The sequence below is a fragment of the Emydura macquarii genome, unplaced genomic scaffold (genome assembly GCF_026122565.2).
Source record: "Emydura macquarii macquarii isolate MOO-44397 ecotype Brisbane River unplaced genomic scaffold, CSIRO-AGI_Emac_v2 contig_2676, whole genome shotgun sequence".
Taxonomy (NCBI): domain Eukaryota; kingdom Metazoa; phylum Chordata; order Testudines; family Chelidae; genus Emydura; species Emydura macquarii.
Window position 1 is genome coordinate 11,284,415 of NW_027132813.1, and position 21,418 is coordinate 11,305,832.

The window sequence follows — 21,418 nt, forward strand, 5'->3', positions numbered from 1 at the left end:
TCTTAAAGTAAGGCTGGCAAATCTAGACATAGAAAATGATAATATAAGTCTTGGAAACATTTTTATTTTTTGTTCTTTGCCCTTTGTGACACACATTTCTCAGCTCCTGTTCTGCTGGTTCAGATGCTAGGCCACTCTGTCACAATATAAAGGAATCCAGATTAAGTTTCTGGATTGTTTACAGTAACAAGACATTTTTATCATAAAACAAAGTTATTTTACATTCAAAACAAAAACAAACAATCCATTCTACTTACTGTATCATTTGATAAACTCTAGGGAATCAAACTTGCCCTTACAAGAAAACTGCAAAGATCTGGTATACGTTTGAAGAGTTAAGTATATTCAGACACACCTGCCACTCTTTCAGCTTCTCTATTTAGTATTCAGGTATGGTTTGCTTCTATGTGTTTCTTGTTTTTTTGGAGGCTGCTCCTGCAAGTTGCTGTGAGGGATCTTTCCTCAAATCCCATTGACATCTTCCACATGACACAGCCCTTATGCTCAAGGCTGCAAACTGGGTGGTGTAGGACTGATGTAGCCAGCCCTATGCCACTCAAGGCTTCACTTTACACTAAAGAAATCCTCAGCTAGCTATTAAAGCTGACCTAAGGTTTGCTTTGCATTTCTGGAGCAGTTCAAAGCAAATTTAGTAAAGGACAGAATCTGGCCCCATATTCAAACAATTCTCCTTTTGACTTCAGTGAACGTTTTGCCTGAGTAGAGACAAATAGCCCATCCTGCAATCCTACAGAGGTCAAGGGGACTACTTGTGAGAGCATGTGAGTAAAGCCAATAGGATTTGGCCAAATAGTATTTATGCCAATTAATTTTCTTTGTAGTGACCTACTCTTCTTTGAAATTATGTAGTTAGAATATCTTTGTATGCAGTTTTCATTTAAGAAGTCTAAGACTGGACTTCTCAATGAGGTGAAAAATTAAACTAATGTTTATATTACTTTTTGTTTTTAATACAATAGTTAGTGTGTAAAACACTTTCCAGAAGCCAGCACCCTAGTCACAGGTTTTAAATAAACAGGTTACCTTAATATAAATATATAGCTGGATTGTGTGTGTGTACATATATATTTATTTATTCATAAACATACACAGTCCATCTATATCAACCTGTATGAGCCTTAATAGAAATTCTAGGACGAAGTCAAAAACCTTTGCATTAAATTATTTAAAAAAGGATTGACCATCCTTCACAACAGTTGTCCAATATGTGGGAAAATAAGCACTGAACAGCCCATTAATTTCAGATTAAACTGGACAACACACATGAAATAGCATGACAAAATTACAGACTAAAATAAGCTGGTCCTTTAAAGGTACAATATTTTGCATACACCATTCTGGTGTGTAGAATATTTATGTTCACTATTCCATAAGATTGTGATTTTTAACAATTTTTCCCCCAGTAAGGCGAATGCTATGCTACTGAATGGATGATATAATTAGGTCATAACTTAATGCATTTGTAGACATAAAATTGTACCATACATAAACTGTTGCATCGCAGATGGAATATAAAAATATATACTACCGAATATTCAACCACAGGAATGGTATATTTTTGGAAATCACTGTTCTACAGGTGCAGGTTATTAATTTCTTTGTCATCAGTGGAAAAAAGTATTAACATCAATTAATTAACAAGATACAATAACTCTTTTTCCTTAGAATCACATGAACATTCATGGAGAGCTAATATGAATCCCACCAGGATTCCGACCACTGTTCATGCTCAGAATGCTGTGTATTAAACACGTGTATTAGCAACATCCTTAGCAACCATTTCTGTGGATGGTGACCCTCCTGCTTCACTTCTTCAGTACAAAATGGTCATTGAGAAGTTTTGCTCATTGTGAAATAGCAGGACTTGCAAGTTGCGATGAACCAATTTCACTGTGCCGTGTCTCCCATCAGATGCAGATGGTTCTTTGACTTTGCCTCCACATGTGATAATTTTTGCTTGTTTTTTTTAAAGCCACAGACTGTGATACACAGAGAAACAGAAGATAAATATAGTTTACTCAGCCCAGTCTCCATGGTACTCCAGATCCACAGTTGGCCATTATTATGACTGCGTATCTCTTTCATATACTGTATTACTGCTTGTGTTCAAAGCTTTCCTCTCCTTGCTATTCTTTTTACCAAGCATCACTTTAGGCTGACTTGTCCTTGCTCTCCATCCTTTGTTGTTCCCAGTCTTTAATGATGATTTTTTAGTTAAGAGCTCACTAAAGTGTAGATCATGCTGAATGCAAAGAGAAAGAGCCAATATGAAAGCGTTCTTATGAAGTATGTAGAGCACTTTGATTTTTATAACCTTTACCCTCCATTCCTAATGTTTGACTCTAATGGCCTACATCTTCCTTTGCTAGACAGGCTCACATTCCTTCAATCTCTCTATAGCAACTAAATTATGATGGATTCAAGATTAGTATCAGAAAGCAGTCTAAAGATGCCACAAATTCATTAGCCATTTTCCATCAAACCACAAGCTGTGTGTGAACCTAATAATATACATTCTAATGTCTGAGTCTTAAAAGTGAAGAAAGCAAAACCACTCTACTAGAGTTTTTGATCTTTGAAATTTCTGCCAGCCTGAAGGGAAGGCAGGGTTTCCATTGAAATGGTGTTGCTTTGTTTCTTAAGAGAAAAACTCTTCATGCAATAGAGGAAACATCAAAAATAAAAATGAGAGTCCTGTAGTACTTTAAAGACTAACAAATTTAATTTCTGCAGGCATAAGCTTTCGTGGGCTGTAACCCACTTCGTCAGATGTAAGGAATAGATATCAGAGAGGAGGTATATATATACATCTAAGGGTAAGGAACAACAATGGGGAAGTTAGGTATGAGCAAAGTCCATTCAGTTAGTGTAGTTGAAGCCTATTCACAACCATTGATTAGGAGGTGAGAATGTGTGAACAGTGACAATTACTTCTTGTAATGAGATAACCATTCCAAGTCCCTATTTAGACCCAGTTTAATTGTGTCAAGTTTGCATATGAGTTCCAGTTCTACAGTTTCTCTTTGAAGTCTGTTTGTGAAGTTTTTTTGTAGAAGTATGGCAACTTTCAAGTCAGCTACAGAGTATCCTGGGAGATTGAAGTGCTCTCCAACTGGAGATTACTGGAGACAGTAATTGTCACTGTTCACACATTCTCACCTCCTAATCAATGGTTGTGAATAGGCTTCAACTACTCTAACTGAATGGACTTTGCTCATACCTAACTTCCCCATTGTTGTCCCTTACCCTTGGATGTATATATACACCTCCTCTCTGATTTCTATTCCTTACATCTGATGAAGTGGGTTACAGCCCACAAAAGCTTATGCCTGCAGAAATTAAATTTGTTAGTCTTTAAAGTGCTACAAGACTCTCATTGTTTTTGCTGTATACAGACTAACATGGCTACCCCTGTGGAACTTTTCATCAAAAATAAAGAGATCGATCGGAAAGGATCCATATATACTAAGTGTAACTCTGTATAACTATGAAATCATATTATATTACCACAGACCTGCTTTATTGTATCTCCGTCTCTGATAATATAGGTAGGGGTGGCATAGGTGAGTTTGTAATTTACAGTAGATCACGTAGGGCCAGATTGCAACTTTAAGTTTCTCAACATGTTTTAGGACAGCAGAGATGAGGGGCTCAGAAGAGGCTGCACAGAAGTAAGAGCCACAGAGGGTGTTCTGAAACACTAACTAGCTGATTCTTTCTGATGGCCAGTACAAAAAGGTGGAGTAAAAGGGGTGGAGTTCACCCATCCCTTCCTTGCCCTGTTTGGGGAAGTTAGCACAGCCAGGAGAGGTAACCCAGCATAATCCCTGCCCTTCTCACTCAGGTAGTATCTGACTCATGCCAAGGGGAGCAGAGGGAGAAGTTGAGGGAGGACCCTGGTGCCTTCTCACACAGATTTGGACAGACATAATTTTACTCTTAGTAATTACATTTAAATTTAACTACTACAAATTTTAACATGCAGCCTGAAGCACTTAGACATCAGAATACTGCTGTGATTGACAAGTGAGCAGAAAGTACATTATCCCTATCACTAATCAGGAAGGGACATTCAGCCTCCCACAGCAATGTATTGATTGAACAAGCACCTCCTTACAAAGTATTATGCAACATAAGGGTGCTTGGAGAAGGGATATTGGACAGGATCTCAGTTATAAGAGGAGGAGCAGGGGGGAAACTAAAATAAAACAATTTCATTTAAAATTAAAGGCATGAATTTGTGTTATCAAATTGCTTTAGTGTAATTACATGGCCCATAACAGCAAAAGTACAAGGATTATGCAAATATCTCCTTAACTAGACATGATCCCTGCATATTTCTTGCATCAGTCATTTACATCTCTGCCCTTAGTAAATGTGACAATGTAGTAGGGATAGAGCTGTCCATGGACCTGGAGTCTTTCCCTTGATGTACAGTGACCTCTGGATCAGACTTAACACTAGAACTATCTTTATAGTGCAAAATACCCTGGATCAGGGTAGACCACAGGAGAGGAACTGCCAAGTGCACCTTACTGCTGCTGATCACAGCATACCTGCTACTGGCTAGCTGCTCTAGTGCACCAGCAGCCATTGGGCCCCCTTTCTAGTGCTCTTTTAAGTGTTATGTAAGAATCAACTTGCACAGCACAGGGCAGGATTTGACCCTAACATTGAATATTGTATATACAGCTGATGATACAATAGCAAATAAGTTATGATATAGCGTGACACCCATCTAAACCAACCATACAAAAAAATTAGTTTTCTAACAGAGGTAGCTCTTTAACTGAAGGCTGAACAAAATTGTATTAGAAACCCTGGGGATGCCTTGGGGCCCAATTCAGGAAAGCACTTAAGTACATGCTTAACTTTAAGTCCTATGACCTAAATGGGCCTTAAACACACGCTTAAGTGCAGTTCAGAACAGGGATGTTGTCCTGAATCAGGGACTGAAATGGTTACTTGAGACAAGGGGAATGAAGCAGCCTGGTCTTGTTGGTCCATAGTGCAAGCTTAATTTTTATGTGAAAAACAGCTCTGTACCACTTCCACATGGGAATGATCAAGCTTACCAGTAAAGATAGTAGAAGAAGGAAAGGAGATAGAAAGCTAGTTTACACCATGCCTCTTTCTGACAGTAACTCAAGGTGTCTGCATTCATGACTGTAGGTGGATCATATGCGAGCTCTGAGCTGTCCGCTGGGCAATGGAAATACCTGAAAAAGCAAGAGAAAACATCTGGAGGGACACTAATATTCTAGATCAAATTTTTACAGATTGCAAGTTCTCAGACCCAGATCATAAGCCAGAGTCAGGAAGAAATCCCATCTCCTCCCATGACATAGCAATGCAGTTAGGTTCACTGTGAAGTTTTTAGATCTTCCTCTGAAGCATATAGAATTGGCCATTGTTGAAATCTGAATACCAATCTAAACGGACTATTCATCTATCCATTTAGCAATTAATTCTTGTGGACTTCCTATGTTCTCTTTATTATTTAAAACAATACATTCCATTCTCCTTATGTGACTGTGACTTATTCTTTAATACTAATATGTTGTGAGTGGCAGTGTTGTCTAGTGGTTACAAAAGGTAATCAAGATTTCTGAATTCTAATCACAGCTATGTCACTGACTAACTGCATGACAACAGGTAACTCTCTGAACCAATAAGCATTTCAGTATATCTATCTGTAAAAAGAATATAATACTTGCATACCCCATATGGCATGTATTGTTTGGCTTAATTACATTGTTACATGTAGAGCTGCTTAAAAATTTGCCACCAAAATAATTTTTGAATGGAAAATGACTTTTCTACACAAGGGAAATTTCCATATTTGTTGAAAATGTTTGGGTGTTCAAAAAAATTGAAGAAAATGTTGAAGAAAATAAATTGTTTTTGTCTAAAATTACTTTGTGGGAAAAAATTTCCTGATCAATTCTAGTTAAATGCATTGAGATCCTTAGATGAAATATTATTACTGTGAAAAAATACAGTATAGTAACTATTACACAGAGATTGATGGGATAGAGGATTGATTATATTTACATGTTTATTTAAAAATCCACCCACTCTTTTAAATGAGGCAGAACCAGCACATAGTCAACCTATGGAACCAGATGTCTAACTTCTCATTAATGATAACCATGTCCTCTCTCCGTCCTTCCCTCTTAGTATTTGTCACACTCATTTTTATTTAGACTGTAAATTCTGGCTCCACTGATTTAATGGGGCCATGATTTCAGCCCACATCTTCCTATGTCTTTGTACAACACTTAGCATAATGGGCCCTACTCCTTACAGAAGGCATAATAATAAGAGTAATAGCATACATATACAGACAGCTTTGCAGATAAAGATCTACTGTACATCCTCCCACACATGACTGTAAACATTCATCATCCACAAACATTTTTGCCTTGTACATTAAATATAATTTTCACATGTATCAGACACCTGTTCTTGTGACCCTTTAGGTGTTCCCCTCTGCAAAAACTGTGTTAGAAATATTATTAGCTTTCATGCGGTTAGACCTACCAGGGAAAAAGCACATTCACAACTCCATTAAGCTTTTTGAGAATTAGATTATTCCGACTTTAGAGTGACACATTGTGCCATACCACTGTTCATTACTACTGAGCTTTTCTACAAAATACTACGAGAGAACTATCACTCTTTAGTTCCAAGCCATGATACTCCTAATTATCTTCTTCATTATAACACTGCACTTCACAATGATACACAGCAGTAAGTCTTTGCTACAATCTGTAGCCCTCCTGACATAAAATGTCTTAAAATTTTTATGGGAATGTAATGCTAGTGAAAAGTGTTATACTGACAGCACTGGAAATTCAAGTGCCTTCGTTATCCTCAGGATAGATGGAGGGCTGATTCTTTGCTAGGTACACTGGGGGTTTGGCCACCAGGGAGCTGGCTGCAGTTCCCTGATCCTACATTGTCTGGCTCTAGCATAAATTAGAGCTGCTGAAGAGAAGCTCTAACTTAAGCAAGTACTTCTTAATGTTCCGCAGTGATTTTAACCAGTGAAAGATTAGGCATACAGCAGCTCCACCATGTCCCACTTCTGAAATACCCCCTCCCTCCCACTGTGATGAAGTGGGGGAGGCTGCCTCTGCCAGCTTTACACCAGTAGAAAGCTTGCCTGCAGACAGCTACAGCCAGAATCTGGCCACTTTGCACTGCCAGAGCAGCACAAAGTGCCTGGAAAGATCAGAGAATCTGCCCAAAAGTATGGAGAGTGGAAGTGCAAAAGTGCCGCAGACTCCCCACATCTATGAACTACAACCCTGATGGAAGGGTTGAGAAGGTAGTTCTGTCTCCATGCCCATTCAATCCCTAGATAGCGAGCTCTTTAAGGCCGGGATTACCTAGTGCAATGGTAAATTTCACTTTCAGTTTCTAGTTTGTTTAATTTCCTGGTTCTCATGCACTACTACAGTGCTGTAGTATTTGTGTTTCAACATTGTATAGCATAGTTAATTAACGTAATTTAAGATTTTATTTTTTTAAAAGTTATATTCCTTTTTCCCAAAATGTGCCATAGAAATGTTTCTTTTAATATTCCGATTTGTAGAAACTTTTAAATCCATTCCTTCCTCTTACTGGAATCTGAATGGCTCATGTTTTCCTCTTTCTCCAGATTGACTGTTAAAATTTGAGGCCTTTTCAGTTTAAAAGCATGAATCCTCAGCAGAACTGAGTTTCATCTATCTATGCAATTATCTCTGGTACAGAAATGAAGATTGGAGAAAGAAAACAATCCTTCCTGTGACTGCTGTGTTTTCATTATCCAGTGCCATATGCATGCATGTTGATTGGGCAAATGAAGATGACAATATTCCAGCATATAAAAGACAGCCTTACCTCCAAAAATGATAGAAAACCAGAGGAACATTCAGCCCCAGGGTTAGCCATTCCTGAGCACACAAGAACATGATGCAGAAAAGGCTATGGATAGAATATTCGGGCAGCACCAGCTAAAGAAAAAAAGCAGAATAGAACAGATCTAACAGAAAAACACCTCTAATATTTTTATAGTTTAAAACAGCTTTTCAGTAGACTAACCATATCTGAAAGTATCATATGTGTAGGGGCCTATCCCCAGGTGCATCTTAGCTGAGAGGCAATATGGTCTAAAGAAATGAACAACAAATTGAGTGCCAAGTTCTCCTGAATTCTAATCCTGCCTCCACTCCAATGACTTATCGAGAGACCATTGGGCAACTCACTTATTCTCTTCTTGCTTCAGTTTTCCCTGTCTGTAAAATGAGGATTATAATATGGGGATTATAATACTTGCCTATCTCTCTGGGAATGCTTACAAAGAGCTATTCAAGTGCTAAGTATTATAACCGAACCATTTGAAAGGAAAGGGGAGATCTGGTATTGAAGTTTCATTTGTTTGGAATTTAAGGTGCCCTTGAAAAAAACAGAAGACTGTTTTCAATTATTTTGATTTGCTATACACATTATAACAGGATTAAATCAATGGGAACCTCAGGTATATTTCAGAGAGCCTTCTGAACCAAAATCTTGTGAGAAGGGAACCTTGAAAATTCTCTCCTTAGTAACAACATGGCTCCAAATGTCAGTTCTCTTTGGACCCAAGAAGTGAGTCATTTCTCATGAAAGAGAAACTGAGTGGACATTAGACACCTTCCCACCATCAACACTGGTGGAACTGAATAGGTGGCAACAACAGGGAAATTTTAAGGAAGAAATGCTACTTTAGACAAGACCATAGCATCATGCCACTATCTCTACAGCTCTTCCCCTTTCTCAGTTGATCTTTTTCTCTCATTATTCTCAGGTGCTCTTTTTCACAACCATAAGGATTAATTTGCCAACAGCAATCATTTCTCACCAGACAGAAAACTTTGTAGGCAGCTTGGCCTCATCTCTTTCAGTGTCTTGGAGCCACCTCAGCTAAGGTCAGGCTGCACCACAAAAGGCATTTGGGGATTTGTTGGTACTAGTTAGGTGGAACCTGTCAATTGCCACAGTAACCCCTCCTCCTTGACAGGTGCCCAGGGAGAAACAGAGAGAGAGGTCAAAGATACAACTGGTCCTGAACCATAACAGTGCCTCAGTCATAAGCTGGAGGAATCATCATAGGGCCTGAGCCAATGCCCAGTGAATTCAATGTAAACTTTTAGCTGAGTTCAATGGGCATTAGGTTTAGGCTCTTGGAAACAAAAAAGTTGGTTTAAAATCCAAGCCCATTCAATCCTTGCCATCTCTGCCAAGACAGTCAATTGTGATGATAGTTTTTCTGATACATGTTACCTGTTCATTAGTGCTATGTTAAATCCTTGGAAATTACCTGTATTCAGAGAGAAATAAGCACAGAACAGAACACAGAGATATAAACCCATGGAAAGTCTTTATTGAACTACAAGTGAAACCATCCAGAACTGGCTGAGCTGTCCCCTAATATTCTAACTCTGTTGCTACGGCAACCTAGGCAACAAGGCAGGACACAAAATACACAACAATTAGGAATTAGGCTGGGAGCACAATTCAGGCCATGCAGCAGTTGTCAAAAGGCAACCCCTTTAGGATACAACTGATCTGCTGCTAATTTGAACCAGTGATCTAGGAAAGAAAGCCTCCATATTCCATTACCAATGGTCTTGAATGATCTAGTCTCTGAGTGAATAGTGTTTTAGTGTTTCTTTCTCAAATCATGGTGATTGTTTTATAGACTAGACACCACAATATACAATTCTAGGAAAATTCAAGGCTCCAAGATGATAGATTTAGGGACAGTAGCCCTGGAACATTCCAACAGCCAAATTCTGCATTCAGTCACATGTATGCACAACCCTACAGGGTTGCAGATAGAATTTAGTCTCAAGTGATAACCTCTGGGTGCAGTTTTGGCATTTTTTCAGATAGGTTCTAGAATATGGGACTGGAGGAGAAAAAACTGTCAAAATAAAGCAACTGGTAAGACACTGATGCTGCTGGATTGCTCTGGGCCCTCCTGCTTGGTGAACAGCAGTGGAGATTTAGTAGCCCATGAATCCAGCCTGCTGCCATTCACCAGAGAGAAAACCTTGATGGGAAGTCTGAAAAGAAGATCCACAGCTTGCTAGACCAAAGTTAATGAGTTGAAACACAGGTTGGTATAATACATTGAAGCAGAGGGAAGGAAAATTCATTATATCCTATTGCTATCTAAGTAGGTTAGAGATAAGTTTGTGTTTTGGTCTAATATAATTTTTTTAATTTATGAAAAAGATGCTAATCCCTTAATCACCCATCATTTGCACTGGGTGTCTTTACGTCAATAACAATGTACAATTTCATATACATAAAAAACAAATTGCTCATCTCATCACAAATACCTAACCTCCCAGTGCACCAGATAGTATATTCACACATGCACGCACGCACAAACACACTCTCTCTTCCTCAGAATTCTAGGAAAAGAGATGAGCCTGACAGCAAGTCCAGAATTCTACAGATCTGGGCTCTGGTGGACTAAGGCAAGGGAAGGCAAGTTCCAGAATCAGTTCCCCGCACAGATAACAGCAGCTCCTGCATACTTCTAGCAACTTGAACTCCCCCACTGATCAAAATTGCTGCAATTGAGCAGAGGAGAGAGGCAGTCTCTCAGCTAACTCAGTCCCAAATCATTGGGTTTCTTGTTTCCTCTATATATGTTATTCTGTTTACAAAACATCCCTAGCCTTTTTTATATTGTTATATGCCTGTTTGTCATTATTCTACTGCATAGGAATAGATTTTTCTTATATGTGACCACACTTATAGCACATTATATCATTTTCATGGGAAATGAATATTCTAACTTGGTCCACAGTTGAATAGTGCCATGTTTGAGCAGTCACAGAAGACAGATTATAGTAGTTACAACTGGAAACGTGTAGTGGCGGCAGAATAAATATTACAAAACCTTCTTGTTCTAATGTCTCCTGCACCTATGGAAATCACCTGTCACAGCCAAGTCAAACTGTTCACCCAATTATTGCAAGTCACTCACTTAAGTGCTAAGAGTCTGATACTACTTAGAAACCCTTAGCTCACAATTAATGCCTCTGAATGCCCCATAGCAATGCGAAACCTCACAATTTTTTCATTTCTCAAGGAGGACCCACTGCATCCCTGTGACAGTTTCCCCCCTGCACATTATTACCCATCTTACACTTCCTATTCCAAAAGCCCTAAACACCAGACACCACCCTTCTTTCAGATAACTGCTCAATGGGATTCCCTTCCAAGCCCATCCATGCCATTATTTACTCAACTGTTAAGTGACACAAACTCTCCCACTCCCTCTAGAGGCTGTCTGCTTTCCCGTATCATTCCCATACTGAGGAATAAGAGGGAAAAGGCCGTGGAACTGGAAGCTAGGTCTCCTTCATATGACACAAAAAATATTACTACTCAAGTGGAAACAAATCTGTTTACACTAAGACCAGATCAGTCCCGTCCCAGCAAGAGATTGCAAATGACGCATATGCATAAAATCAAAGACCCTAATTTGGGCCTGATGTAATAGGGTGCAACTCCATCAGTGATGCTGCACCCCTTTACACTAAGTTTGTGTTTGGCCTACAGACTCTTTTCCCTTCCACCCACTGTAACTTTGTTTTTATCCTCCACACTGCAGAAGCATCCAGGTACCTCCTAGCCACCCTCTTTGGGAGTCTGGAGATGTCTGCAGCACCTCTCTGATGAGGTCAGTGCTGAGCAGTTTGCCATTTTTTTCCACATGGTCACTTACTAAAGCTGAATGGTGGAATTTGTCTGAATTCATGTCAATTGAAGGAGGGGGGGGGGAGAGAAACCCATGGTTTTCAGAGCAGAGAATTAATTTAATTTCACTTTAGAGTCCATCTTACTAGAGCTCACCAAGTTTAAACATGGGTTTACTGAGACTCCCCAAGAGAATGCAGGTGACGTCAACACCAGCTTTGTTCTCAAGTGAATTTAGCAATGGTGACAGAGGCTGTATTGGCAGCCTTGGAGATTGAAGTCATCTGATTATCTGCAGTCTAGGTATGTGCCTGCGGAACAGAGGTACATCCTTCTTTGCACTGCCTCACCATTGCGCCTCAGTCTTAACCAGGCAAGACTGGGTTATGGGACGAGAGGATGATTCAGTCCCCAAACCCATCCAATCTTTGGCCATTCCCCTGAGATTGGCAGTAAGAGTGACAATTAGTAACACATCCATTCCTTAGGAATTGGGAAACCACCACCTGATTTCATAGACAATCTCATACTGATGAAGGCCCTCAGGGACTAGTAAATTCAGACTTCTGCATAGTACTGTAATAGCCATCATGCCACATTCCTGGGATCTGCCTGAGGTTAGCAGTTTCATGAACATTGAGTGACGTGCTCACAAGAGAGACACTGGTATGTCCCAAGTACAATGAATGTCAATCTGAGGAAGCAGAAGTGCAACAGGAAACTTTGAGTAGGAGCTGTAACAGCTTTCCACTCCATTTAACAGGAAGAGAAGTTAACTCAGTCCACTTTACCTATTGTACTTATTGTACTATTTTGTATAGAGTCTCTATTTTAAGGGATTAAGCATCTGATCCTGACTCCACTTAAACCAATTCCAAAATTTGCACTGAACTCAATGGGAAGAGAATCAAAATCTTTGTTTGGAAAGCATGCAAACTTTTATTTTCTTGCACATCAAAGTAAAACAAACCTGCCAGGGGTAGTGATTAAATGCTTGTCAATAACTTGAATACAGCTCATCAGAGAATTATGTTCCTGAGAGCTGCTTAGGAGTCCATGCTCAGGATGCCATTAGAAGCACATTTATTTTTGTCACAACCTTGTTCCTATACTGTTTTATTATCACTGATGTTTTGACACTGTGGTGATACATATTTAATAGAATCCATTCTGGTTTGCTGTGTGATGAGTATTGGAGAAAGCAGACGCAAGAGCAGTAGCTCAAAGGACCTACAGACATTCACAGTGGGGTGATTAACATTGTCTTGAGTTAGAAATGAAGGCTATGAGCTGAACACATGAATAGATGGCCAAGACATGAAGCTTTTCACAATGCCAGATGACACTAGACATAGAAAGTGTCCCTAGGTCTGGATGCTCATCCAAATTATATGAATTGCACATTTGGGCGAGAAACCAGGACTCCCTTCCAGTCATGACAGAAGCATGGAGTAAGGTTGCAGTTGACAAGATGAGGCACAGATGGGACATATTAGAGCAGGAGATGGAGGACATGGAATGGGTGTACAAGGCACTGGGACAGGGGAGTGCATGGGTGTAGCTGGCGGGGTGGGTACAGAGAGAGGAACAAGGAGAAGGAGTGTAATTTATCCATGTTAAAATCTTGAAACACTTCATGTTTTTGAAGCACACAAAATTTGAAGCACTTATAATTTTCAGTGTAGACAAAAACTCAAGTTGAGTAGGATCCTATTCCATGTGAGTGATCCCAGTGCAGAAAGTGGGATGACTCATGAATAAGATGCTAGTCAATGACTAAGGATGAAAAATTTGGCCCTTGATTAAAAAAACCATACTAAATCACAAGTAAGCTCCCAAACTGTAATTCTATTAAAGAACATAATAATAGAGCAAAGCAAAAGTTGACTGGGACGTGTAATCAAATGGGAGTGATAGTGAATAAGGAAGGATTATATGGCAGTGTGGAATTAGCTGCATCCCTTAACTTTTCATCTCCAGATTCCCAAACTTTTTTTTTTAAACAGTGTCTAAGTTTTGTAAAAAAATCAGAACATTGATTCTGGGATTGTATCTGAATTCCACTGAAACACACTGTCAACTTTATCTATACAAGTTTTTGTGAGCATTATATAACTTTTACTGTACAGTGCCTATAAGGTATAGGTATAAAGCGGGTGTTTATTAATAAAATAACCATTAACTCAGTCCTTCTGATAAGGAAAGAGGGACAAACACTGATCTTAGCTGGTTATCTTCCCATCCTGGTGTCTGCTCCCCTCCCCTCCACCTGCATCCCACCTGAATGCAGGTGGAATTACAGGTCTCAGACTCTATTAAAGGACTATACTTTCTTTAGCACCTTGATTCTTGCAACAAACATTTAAAAAACTAGGATGCAGAAAAGCAATACAGAATAGTTTAGGAGGCTGATCTCTGCAGTACAATATTTAAATATAGACATAAGTGATAAGTATTAATAAGCAGATTCACTTTCCCAAAGGATATTCCCATTGCCATGGTGGACATCTTGCCACGTTAGTAAGACATACCTGTCACTGAATCCATATAAGGCATGAAAGGATTTCATCTCTGACAGTTTACAGGGAGGAAGGATGGACTTATGGCTAAGATCCAGGACCAGGAGATCTGGATTCTAATCCCATTTCAGCAACTGGCTTCCTGTGTGATCATGAGTAAATCACTAATCCTCTCTATGCTTCAATGCTCAATCTGCAAAATGTAGATACTTCTCCCCTACCTCAAAATCTGTTGAGAGTCTGAAATCAATAGTGTCTATAAAATGCATTTTGGTTGTAAGATGGAAAGTTTTATCAAAGCACCTAGCATTTTTTAATTATCTGCATCTTGCACATTGCTGCTTCCACAGTGACTTTGGGCTCAGTTGTGAGCTTCCTGATGTGTCTGTGAAGGGATGTGAGGAAACGAGAGTCATCCACTGACTCCCCAACCTATACTGATCTGTGTGCATGGCAGGAGCAGCAGCTGTGAGATTGCCACTCCCTCTTCTGCACAAGTGGGCAGGGAATGTGCAGAACCTTGGGTTTGTCTCCATCCCCCCACCGCCACTCCACCAGCATGCTGGACAGCACAGCTTAGCCAGCATGGAGGGGGAAGTAAGCAGAACCATGTATAAGACTGGCACAGCTTCCTTCCTGGAATAAGGGGAAGCTAAAGCTGCCCCTTATTGAGGCTTGTGGTAACCATACAACCTAGCCCTTTGTGATCTATCCCTTCCTTATACATCTATGTAGGCACAAGCAGGATGTAGTTTTTCATTATATTTTATTAAGCACCCAGACACCTTGAGGTAACAATGCCTAAAAATAAAAATAATTATTTTCTAACCTTTTGGAAAATGCAGAACTCAGCAACTTGCAAAATTTCACTGAAAATAGTTTGATTTGTGCTGGCAAGGTGCATGCATAAATCAATGTAAATGATGAATGAATCACCTGCACACAAGGGCTGGACTTTCTCTTGATATTAGTGTGCTATATGTTCTTTCTGTACTTTTGTACTCTATTTTGTTTGAAGGTCACTTTCACAAATAAGCAGTGGTACATTCTATCCATTCATTTAGAGCTCTGGTGATTGTTTAAATATTTTAACCTGAGCTCACAGCAGATAATAGACCACTTATCCATTTGATTTGGCCTACACTATATGACAAAATACAAACCTACAAAACTGGCCTATTTATTTCTTCATTGGTATGTCAGTCAATTACTTCTTTCCAATGGGAAAGAAAAAAACCCAAAAACTTGAAAGATCGTTTTTTCTTATCTATTATTTAAAAATCTTAGACTCAATCTCAAAAACATCATCTTTCAAAGCCTCTGACATGTCTGCTTCAAACAAACTTATCATTTAGATTTAGCTTTCTTTCTGTCTTATCTGGAATAAATGTCACAATAAGGCAGTTTTTTTGTTCTTTCTCTTTATGAAACACGATCCAACAGGCTTCAAAGCAAAAGTGAACTGCTTGCAGTTAACTCAGGCACAGGGACACCATTTACAGGAGCAGAGGAAGAAGTTCCTGGATGGTATTAATGCCCTACAATACATACATTATTAGTCTTCTGATGGGGCAAGATCTTCCTTGTCACTTGTGCCAACCCTGAGTTAACAGGCTTCACATGGGGGATGTGTACAGGAGTGGAAGAGGTGAAATACTCCTCTGCCCTTGACATTCCCATGCAACATCACCCAGGCTGTAATAACAGCTATGGTCCACTAGGTTCCTATTACATGGTGTTTCTGGCAGATGGATCTACCTAGTTTATAGACCCATAGCACCTAATTCCATTGTTCTCCAGATGAAACTGCTACAGAGCACTGGAGTTTGGTTCACAGAGGTTGTGGAATTCCCTCTATCTGGCCTCTCTGTAGATTGCCACCCATGACACATTCACTGTGTCTTGGTGTTTATGAACCTGCAATAGAGGGGGTGGGGTTTCCTCCATAATGAACTGATGATCAAACTAAAGTTGTGCTATGATAAATATTCCTTCATTCTAAGAGGGTTTGGACTAGGGAGACTAGATTTTTCCAAGTGAAAAGCAAAGACGTTGCCAGAGTGGCATGAGATCATTTCAATGATGTTGGGCATGAAGGAGTTGTGCACAAACAGGTGAGAGAAAAGGATTCCTACTTCTTCTCCACACCCATCTTTTTGCCACTCCTTCCCTGCCACCTTATGGATTTGACTTTACATGCTAGGGAGGGAAAGGCTCCTTGGAAGGTGTGGAAGGACAACTAGGGGTCAACATATGATAGACTTGAATGAAGGCACCCTTGGATTGCATATGCACTCACCAAACCTGCTGTCACTTTCACCAGCTCAGCTGGCCAGAGATTCTTTCAAAGGGAAGTGTCTTCAGAGAGTTTGCAAACATGTGGACAAGCACACTGAGTGAGAGCCTGATCCCATTTAAGTCAATGGGGAGCAGAATTTCAAACTATTTGTCTCAAGGATAGAAATTTCCTGCAAGCTTGGACATTTCTTGGACATTTGAATGTCCTAGGTTTGACTGTATCCTCATTTTTATTGAAGAAAACTTAACTTTAAATATAAATGTTTTACACAGGATAAAACAAGCAACTAATCACCCAATGGGGGGCAGGGGTTGAAACTGCTCAAGACATCACCTGACAGTGGAGGCCAGAATTCCATTTAAGTGCTGGATCTTTCTCAAGCTAGAGGCTGTCTCACTGGTTGACATCAGGAAGACTGAGCAGGCTGAGTGTGTTCAGGAGAGTGCTGGGATTCTGAATGGACATTAACCAAAACCCAAAAGGCTCTCGGAGTGGTGAGGACACTGGAAGGAGGTGTTTGTTATTTTTGCCTAGATCTGCAACTATCGTGTTTTGTCTATGAGTAAAGAGTGCCTGGTTTAGAAGTTCCTTTTTACAGTCTGCATGTTCCCTTGTTTTAATTGTTACAAAGCCCCCACATGGTTAAATAGTAATCTAGAATACCTACAAGGGTGGCGCTCTGGAGAGGTGCTTAAGCTGTTTGGGAGACTAAAGAACTGGTGTTGAGGCCTATGACAGCTGCAACGGTGGGTCCCACATCCCAAGAAGGTGATACTAGACAGGGATTTGTTCCCCAGGAACGTGTCTGAGTCACGGGACTAAGACAGTGTATGGACTCTGTTCAGTACATTTAAAAAACATAGTATCCAATACAGCAGCCTGGTGTCTGACCACAAGGGGGAGCTCACTCACAGCTGAAACACTTATTAGGGTTTGGGTTGAGACCACCATGGACCCCTCCCCCCCCCCACTTATTCCACATCTGTCAACTGTGGTGATTCTAGCACATTCCTTTAAAGGATCTGGTGCTGGCCACTGTTGGGGACAAGATATTAACTAAATTGATCAGAGAACTGATCCAGTATGGCAATTATATTAATCTTTGCCTCAGTTCCCTCTTTGCAAAATAGGGGAAGTAGTGCCTTCCTACCACAAAGATCTCATGAGGATAAGGACTTTAAAGATTGAATTGCAGAAATAGTCTGGTAATGAGACAATATAAATATCTAAGAGAAATAGAAAGTTCCTCCTTGTCCTCATCTCCTATTTCTCTTTTTCTTTCTGCAGTGGGGATAGGTAGTAAAGATGTGTCTCAGAGGCTGGAGAGGATGCCCCCCATCTCTGATTTATCAGTTAAAGCTCTCCCCTTACACTCATCCCATTCTTTATCAATTCATCCATATGTCTTTTTAACGTCTCTTCTTCCCTTTGAATACTGCTCAGTTAAAAGCAAATGCAGGACAAGGGATAAGGAAGAGTTGACAAGAGCAATTGCAATTTCAACTCATTTTTATTTGACAGGGCTTCTTTAAATTTTTTTCTGAACACCAAATAATGTAGATGCCAGCTTTCATCATTGGGGACTGCATCCCCTAAAGCCTGCCTCCAGTAGGTGAGTGACAGTTCTAGGCATTATAAAGCTAAGAGCCTGGGCGCTTGTCTGCACAGTGAGTTACTGCACAGCAAGTCAAAGTGCGAAGCTACAGTGCACCAGCTTGCCATGCAGTAACTCACCATGTGGACACTCCTACAGCACAGTGAAAGCCTCAGAGAACAGGTTTAGCATGTTGGTGCTTAAAAGCATAGTACAATAAGCTGCACTCTGGGACTTTCATTATGCTGTCATTATGTCCACATGGCAAGTTACTGCATGGCAAGTTGGGCTGTGTTGATTCACACCCTGGCTTGCTGTGCAGAAACTTCCCATGTGGATAAACCCTGAGATGAGTAAAGGGCATAGTTACAATCTGAAACAGAATAAAAAGCACATAAATATGCTAGTATCAAACTATAAACACAACAAGTCAAAATAAAACTTCATGTAAGCAAGCTCAGCTCCATTGACATCAATGGAGTGTGACAAAGCTCTTCCTCTATCTCAGTGGGTCCAGCGCATCCTTCTAGCAGTAGATCAGGGAACTGCTTCACCCTTTAGTGTTCTACCACCCTCTAGTGGTGGGAGAGGGTAATACAGCCCCTTTAAGATGGCCACTCCCTGCTGGCTCCCAGTCCTGTCTCTGGTTCTCACAGGCCCTTGTCTCTTCACTGGGGCTCTTGCCCCTCCAGTGAATGGCCAGTAAGAGGTGGGGGGGCCTGGTCCACCCTCAACTCCAGACACCAAACCAGGGACCCTACAAGTAGCAGCCTTACACTGTGGCTTCAGGAAAGCTGCTAACTTCCCTGGGTTACTTCCCTATGCCTCTTGACTTAATGTCCATACCCTACTCGGACAGGGGTCCTTCCTGGCCTCCTTGCCAGGGAAGGGTCTTGGCCCTTCACAGCCCCACTGGGCATGGTAGTGCCCAAACCAAATGTCCAGTCCCTTCTGGTAGAGTCTCTTCCCTTAGGCCTCAAAAATGTCCTTTGCCCTCTTCCGGCAGGGTTTTTCTCCCCCACTCTTTGTACCTGCACAGTTCACTTTTGCCAGCATTTTGCTCCATCTCCTAAGCCTTCCTGGTTCTTGACAGCATCTTGACTACTCTAATAGCTCACCTCACTCTCACAACTCCAACCACAGCCTTTCTCTGGAGGGGAGGCTTTTAACTGTCCTAGGCTGGGCCTTGATTGGTTCCAGGTGTGTTAATTAACTTGGGGTAACTCCTGCTCGGCTACCAGGGGAAAAGGGACTTGCTATTCCTGGGTTGATATATTGCCTTCTAGCACTCTCTGGTAGCCATCTAGTCTGTCCTGTCACAGGAGTTACAACAAATCTTATACCAAATCTAGATTTGGCCCATTTGTATGAGAAGTGGTCCTGGATCAAGTTCTCCCATCCTTCCTGAATTTTGATGAAGCTTAATTCCAAGTGTTGCAACTTACCCCTCTCTCAATACTGGCCCAAAGCAAAAGCCTGTGCCTGAAAACAATCCTCTCACTGCTTATGAACTATAGGGGAGGTTGGGATTTGGATCTGGCCATCATAGTTCGATCAGCCTTGAATTTATATTGTGGAGTATACTGCTATCGCTGCTTCCATTCTGAAAGACTTGGCTAGCTATGTGGATTGCAGAGAATACTATAATGGAGATGGAGCTCATAGAGATGTATAAACCTGCAGAGTCCAAAACATTTGCAGAATATCTCATTTGCTTTTTCTGTTTCCCCCACCTCCCCTGCAGGGAAATAATGCTCCCTCCAGTACTAGGAAACCTCTTTTCCAAGTTCTGCAACCTGATGACAGTCCTGCTCTTTACGTAAACAGCAAATTGTTCCATTTTTTCTCTGACTAACAAGAGACACTCTACAGAAACAGTCTAAAAATAAATTATGTATAAGGCATGATTTCCATGAACTGGATGGAAATTTTGTACTAATATATTTTTAGCCTACTTGAAATTTTATTTTCAATGGTGTAAGACTAACCGAGTTACACCCCATTATTAGTGTTTTAAACTTGTTATTAGAACTATATTTAAGGCCAAGAGAAAAACTGGTTTTACAATGTAAGAAAAAATGCTGGATTGTCAGGCCTGGAGACAGAAACATGCACAGCATGGAGAATGGCATTGAAAGCTTCTCCACAATGCCCTGCCAATCTCCTACAGAGCTGAACAACACCTGTAGGGGCATAGGATATTTCAATCTCTAGGCCTATATTCAGTCTGGGGAGTCTCTGCTGATACGGTCAGCCAAAGGACTAATTGCAATCCTGGTGGTTTTTTCCACTAAAATCTGGACCGAGACCTCTCTAGCTACCTAGTCTAGGGTTGTTGTATAGCACACATCACCAAAGTATCTGAACACTGAAAACCACCAAGTAATTTCACACCCAAGAGCCATCAATCAGACTATAATAATTTTAAATCAATACTGAGCTGGGCTGGATTTGAGTGGGTGTCCTAGAGATGAAAGGCCCATTAACAAATCCCTGAGCCATCAAGTTTCCCAAAATGCAGCAAACATTTTCAGTTATGATTTATAAACTAAAAGGGATGCAGCTTGCTGCACACTAACAGAAAGCTGATACCATATTGTGGGGCTCAGAAACAGAAAGCTCTTGCCCCAAATTTTCCCAGGACCTATTTAGGACAAATCACTAAATTGTGAGCTCAAAAAACAGCTAAGAAGATAAAAAGAAAGCATATCAGAGAGATATTCCAGGCTATCATTAAGAAAGTTACAAAAGTAAGCAAGAGAATTTTAAAAATCAGTATAGAATTACACTGGTGATCAAGTTTTTCAGGTTTGGAAATCTCATCATTGATTTAATTACCTAATACCACAAGCAGCTCAGGATGCAGCATTCTCTAGAGACAGCCTTTCTACAGCATATGCAGACAGACATGAGACTAAACCAGGCAGCACCCAATCCTGTCTAAGATACTGAATGCTTAATCCACTTAATGTCTGTTGCAGCATCCTTGTGGGAGGCACTCAACACACTGCAGGGTCAGGCTGGCTAGGAAAGGCAGTGGGGTTTAATGGGTAGTGGCGTGAACTAAAACTCAGAAGGTGTTGGTTCTATTTCTGGCTTTGCAGTGTAATGCTGGGAAGTCACTTTGGCCTGGCTTTACTTAGATGCCTAAGTCCTGGTTTAGGCACCAGTGTGATCCACAAAACTCCTGCTTGGCTGCCATCTAATTCTGTAGGTGCCTAAGTTTTTGCAGTAAAA

At 40.5% G+C, this 21,418-nt stretch overlaps 1 protein-coding gene across 2 annotated transcripts in view; it reads right to left on the reverse strand.

Moving 5' to 3' along the window:
• Positions 1–2,235: 2,235 nt before the first annotated feature.
• Positions 2,236–21,418, reverse strand: part of CNIH3 (cornichon family AMPA receptor auxiliary protein 3) — a 70,107-nt gene continuing 50,924 nt past the window's right edge. For both annotated transcript variants that reach the window (XM_067565395.1, XM_067565394.1), the window contains 3 exons: positions 7,912–8,024; positions 5,097–5,240; positions 2,236–2,263 (listed from right to left, as the gene is read on the reverse strand). In XM_067565395.1, the coding sequence (XP_067421496.1) occupies positions 2,236–2,263; positions 5,097–5,240; positions 7,912–8,024 (285 nt within the window). The remainder of the gene's footprint in view (positions 2,264–5,096; positions 5,241–7,911; positions 8,025–21,418) is intronic.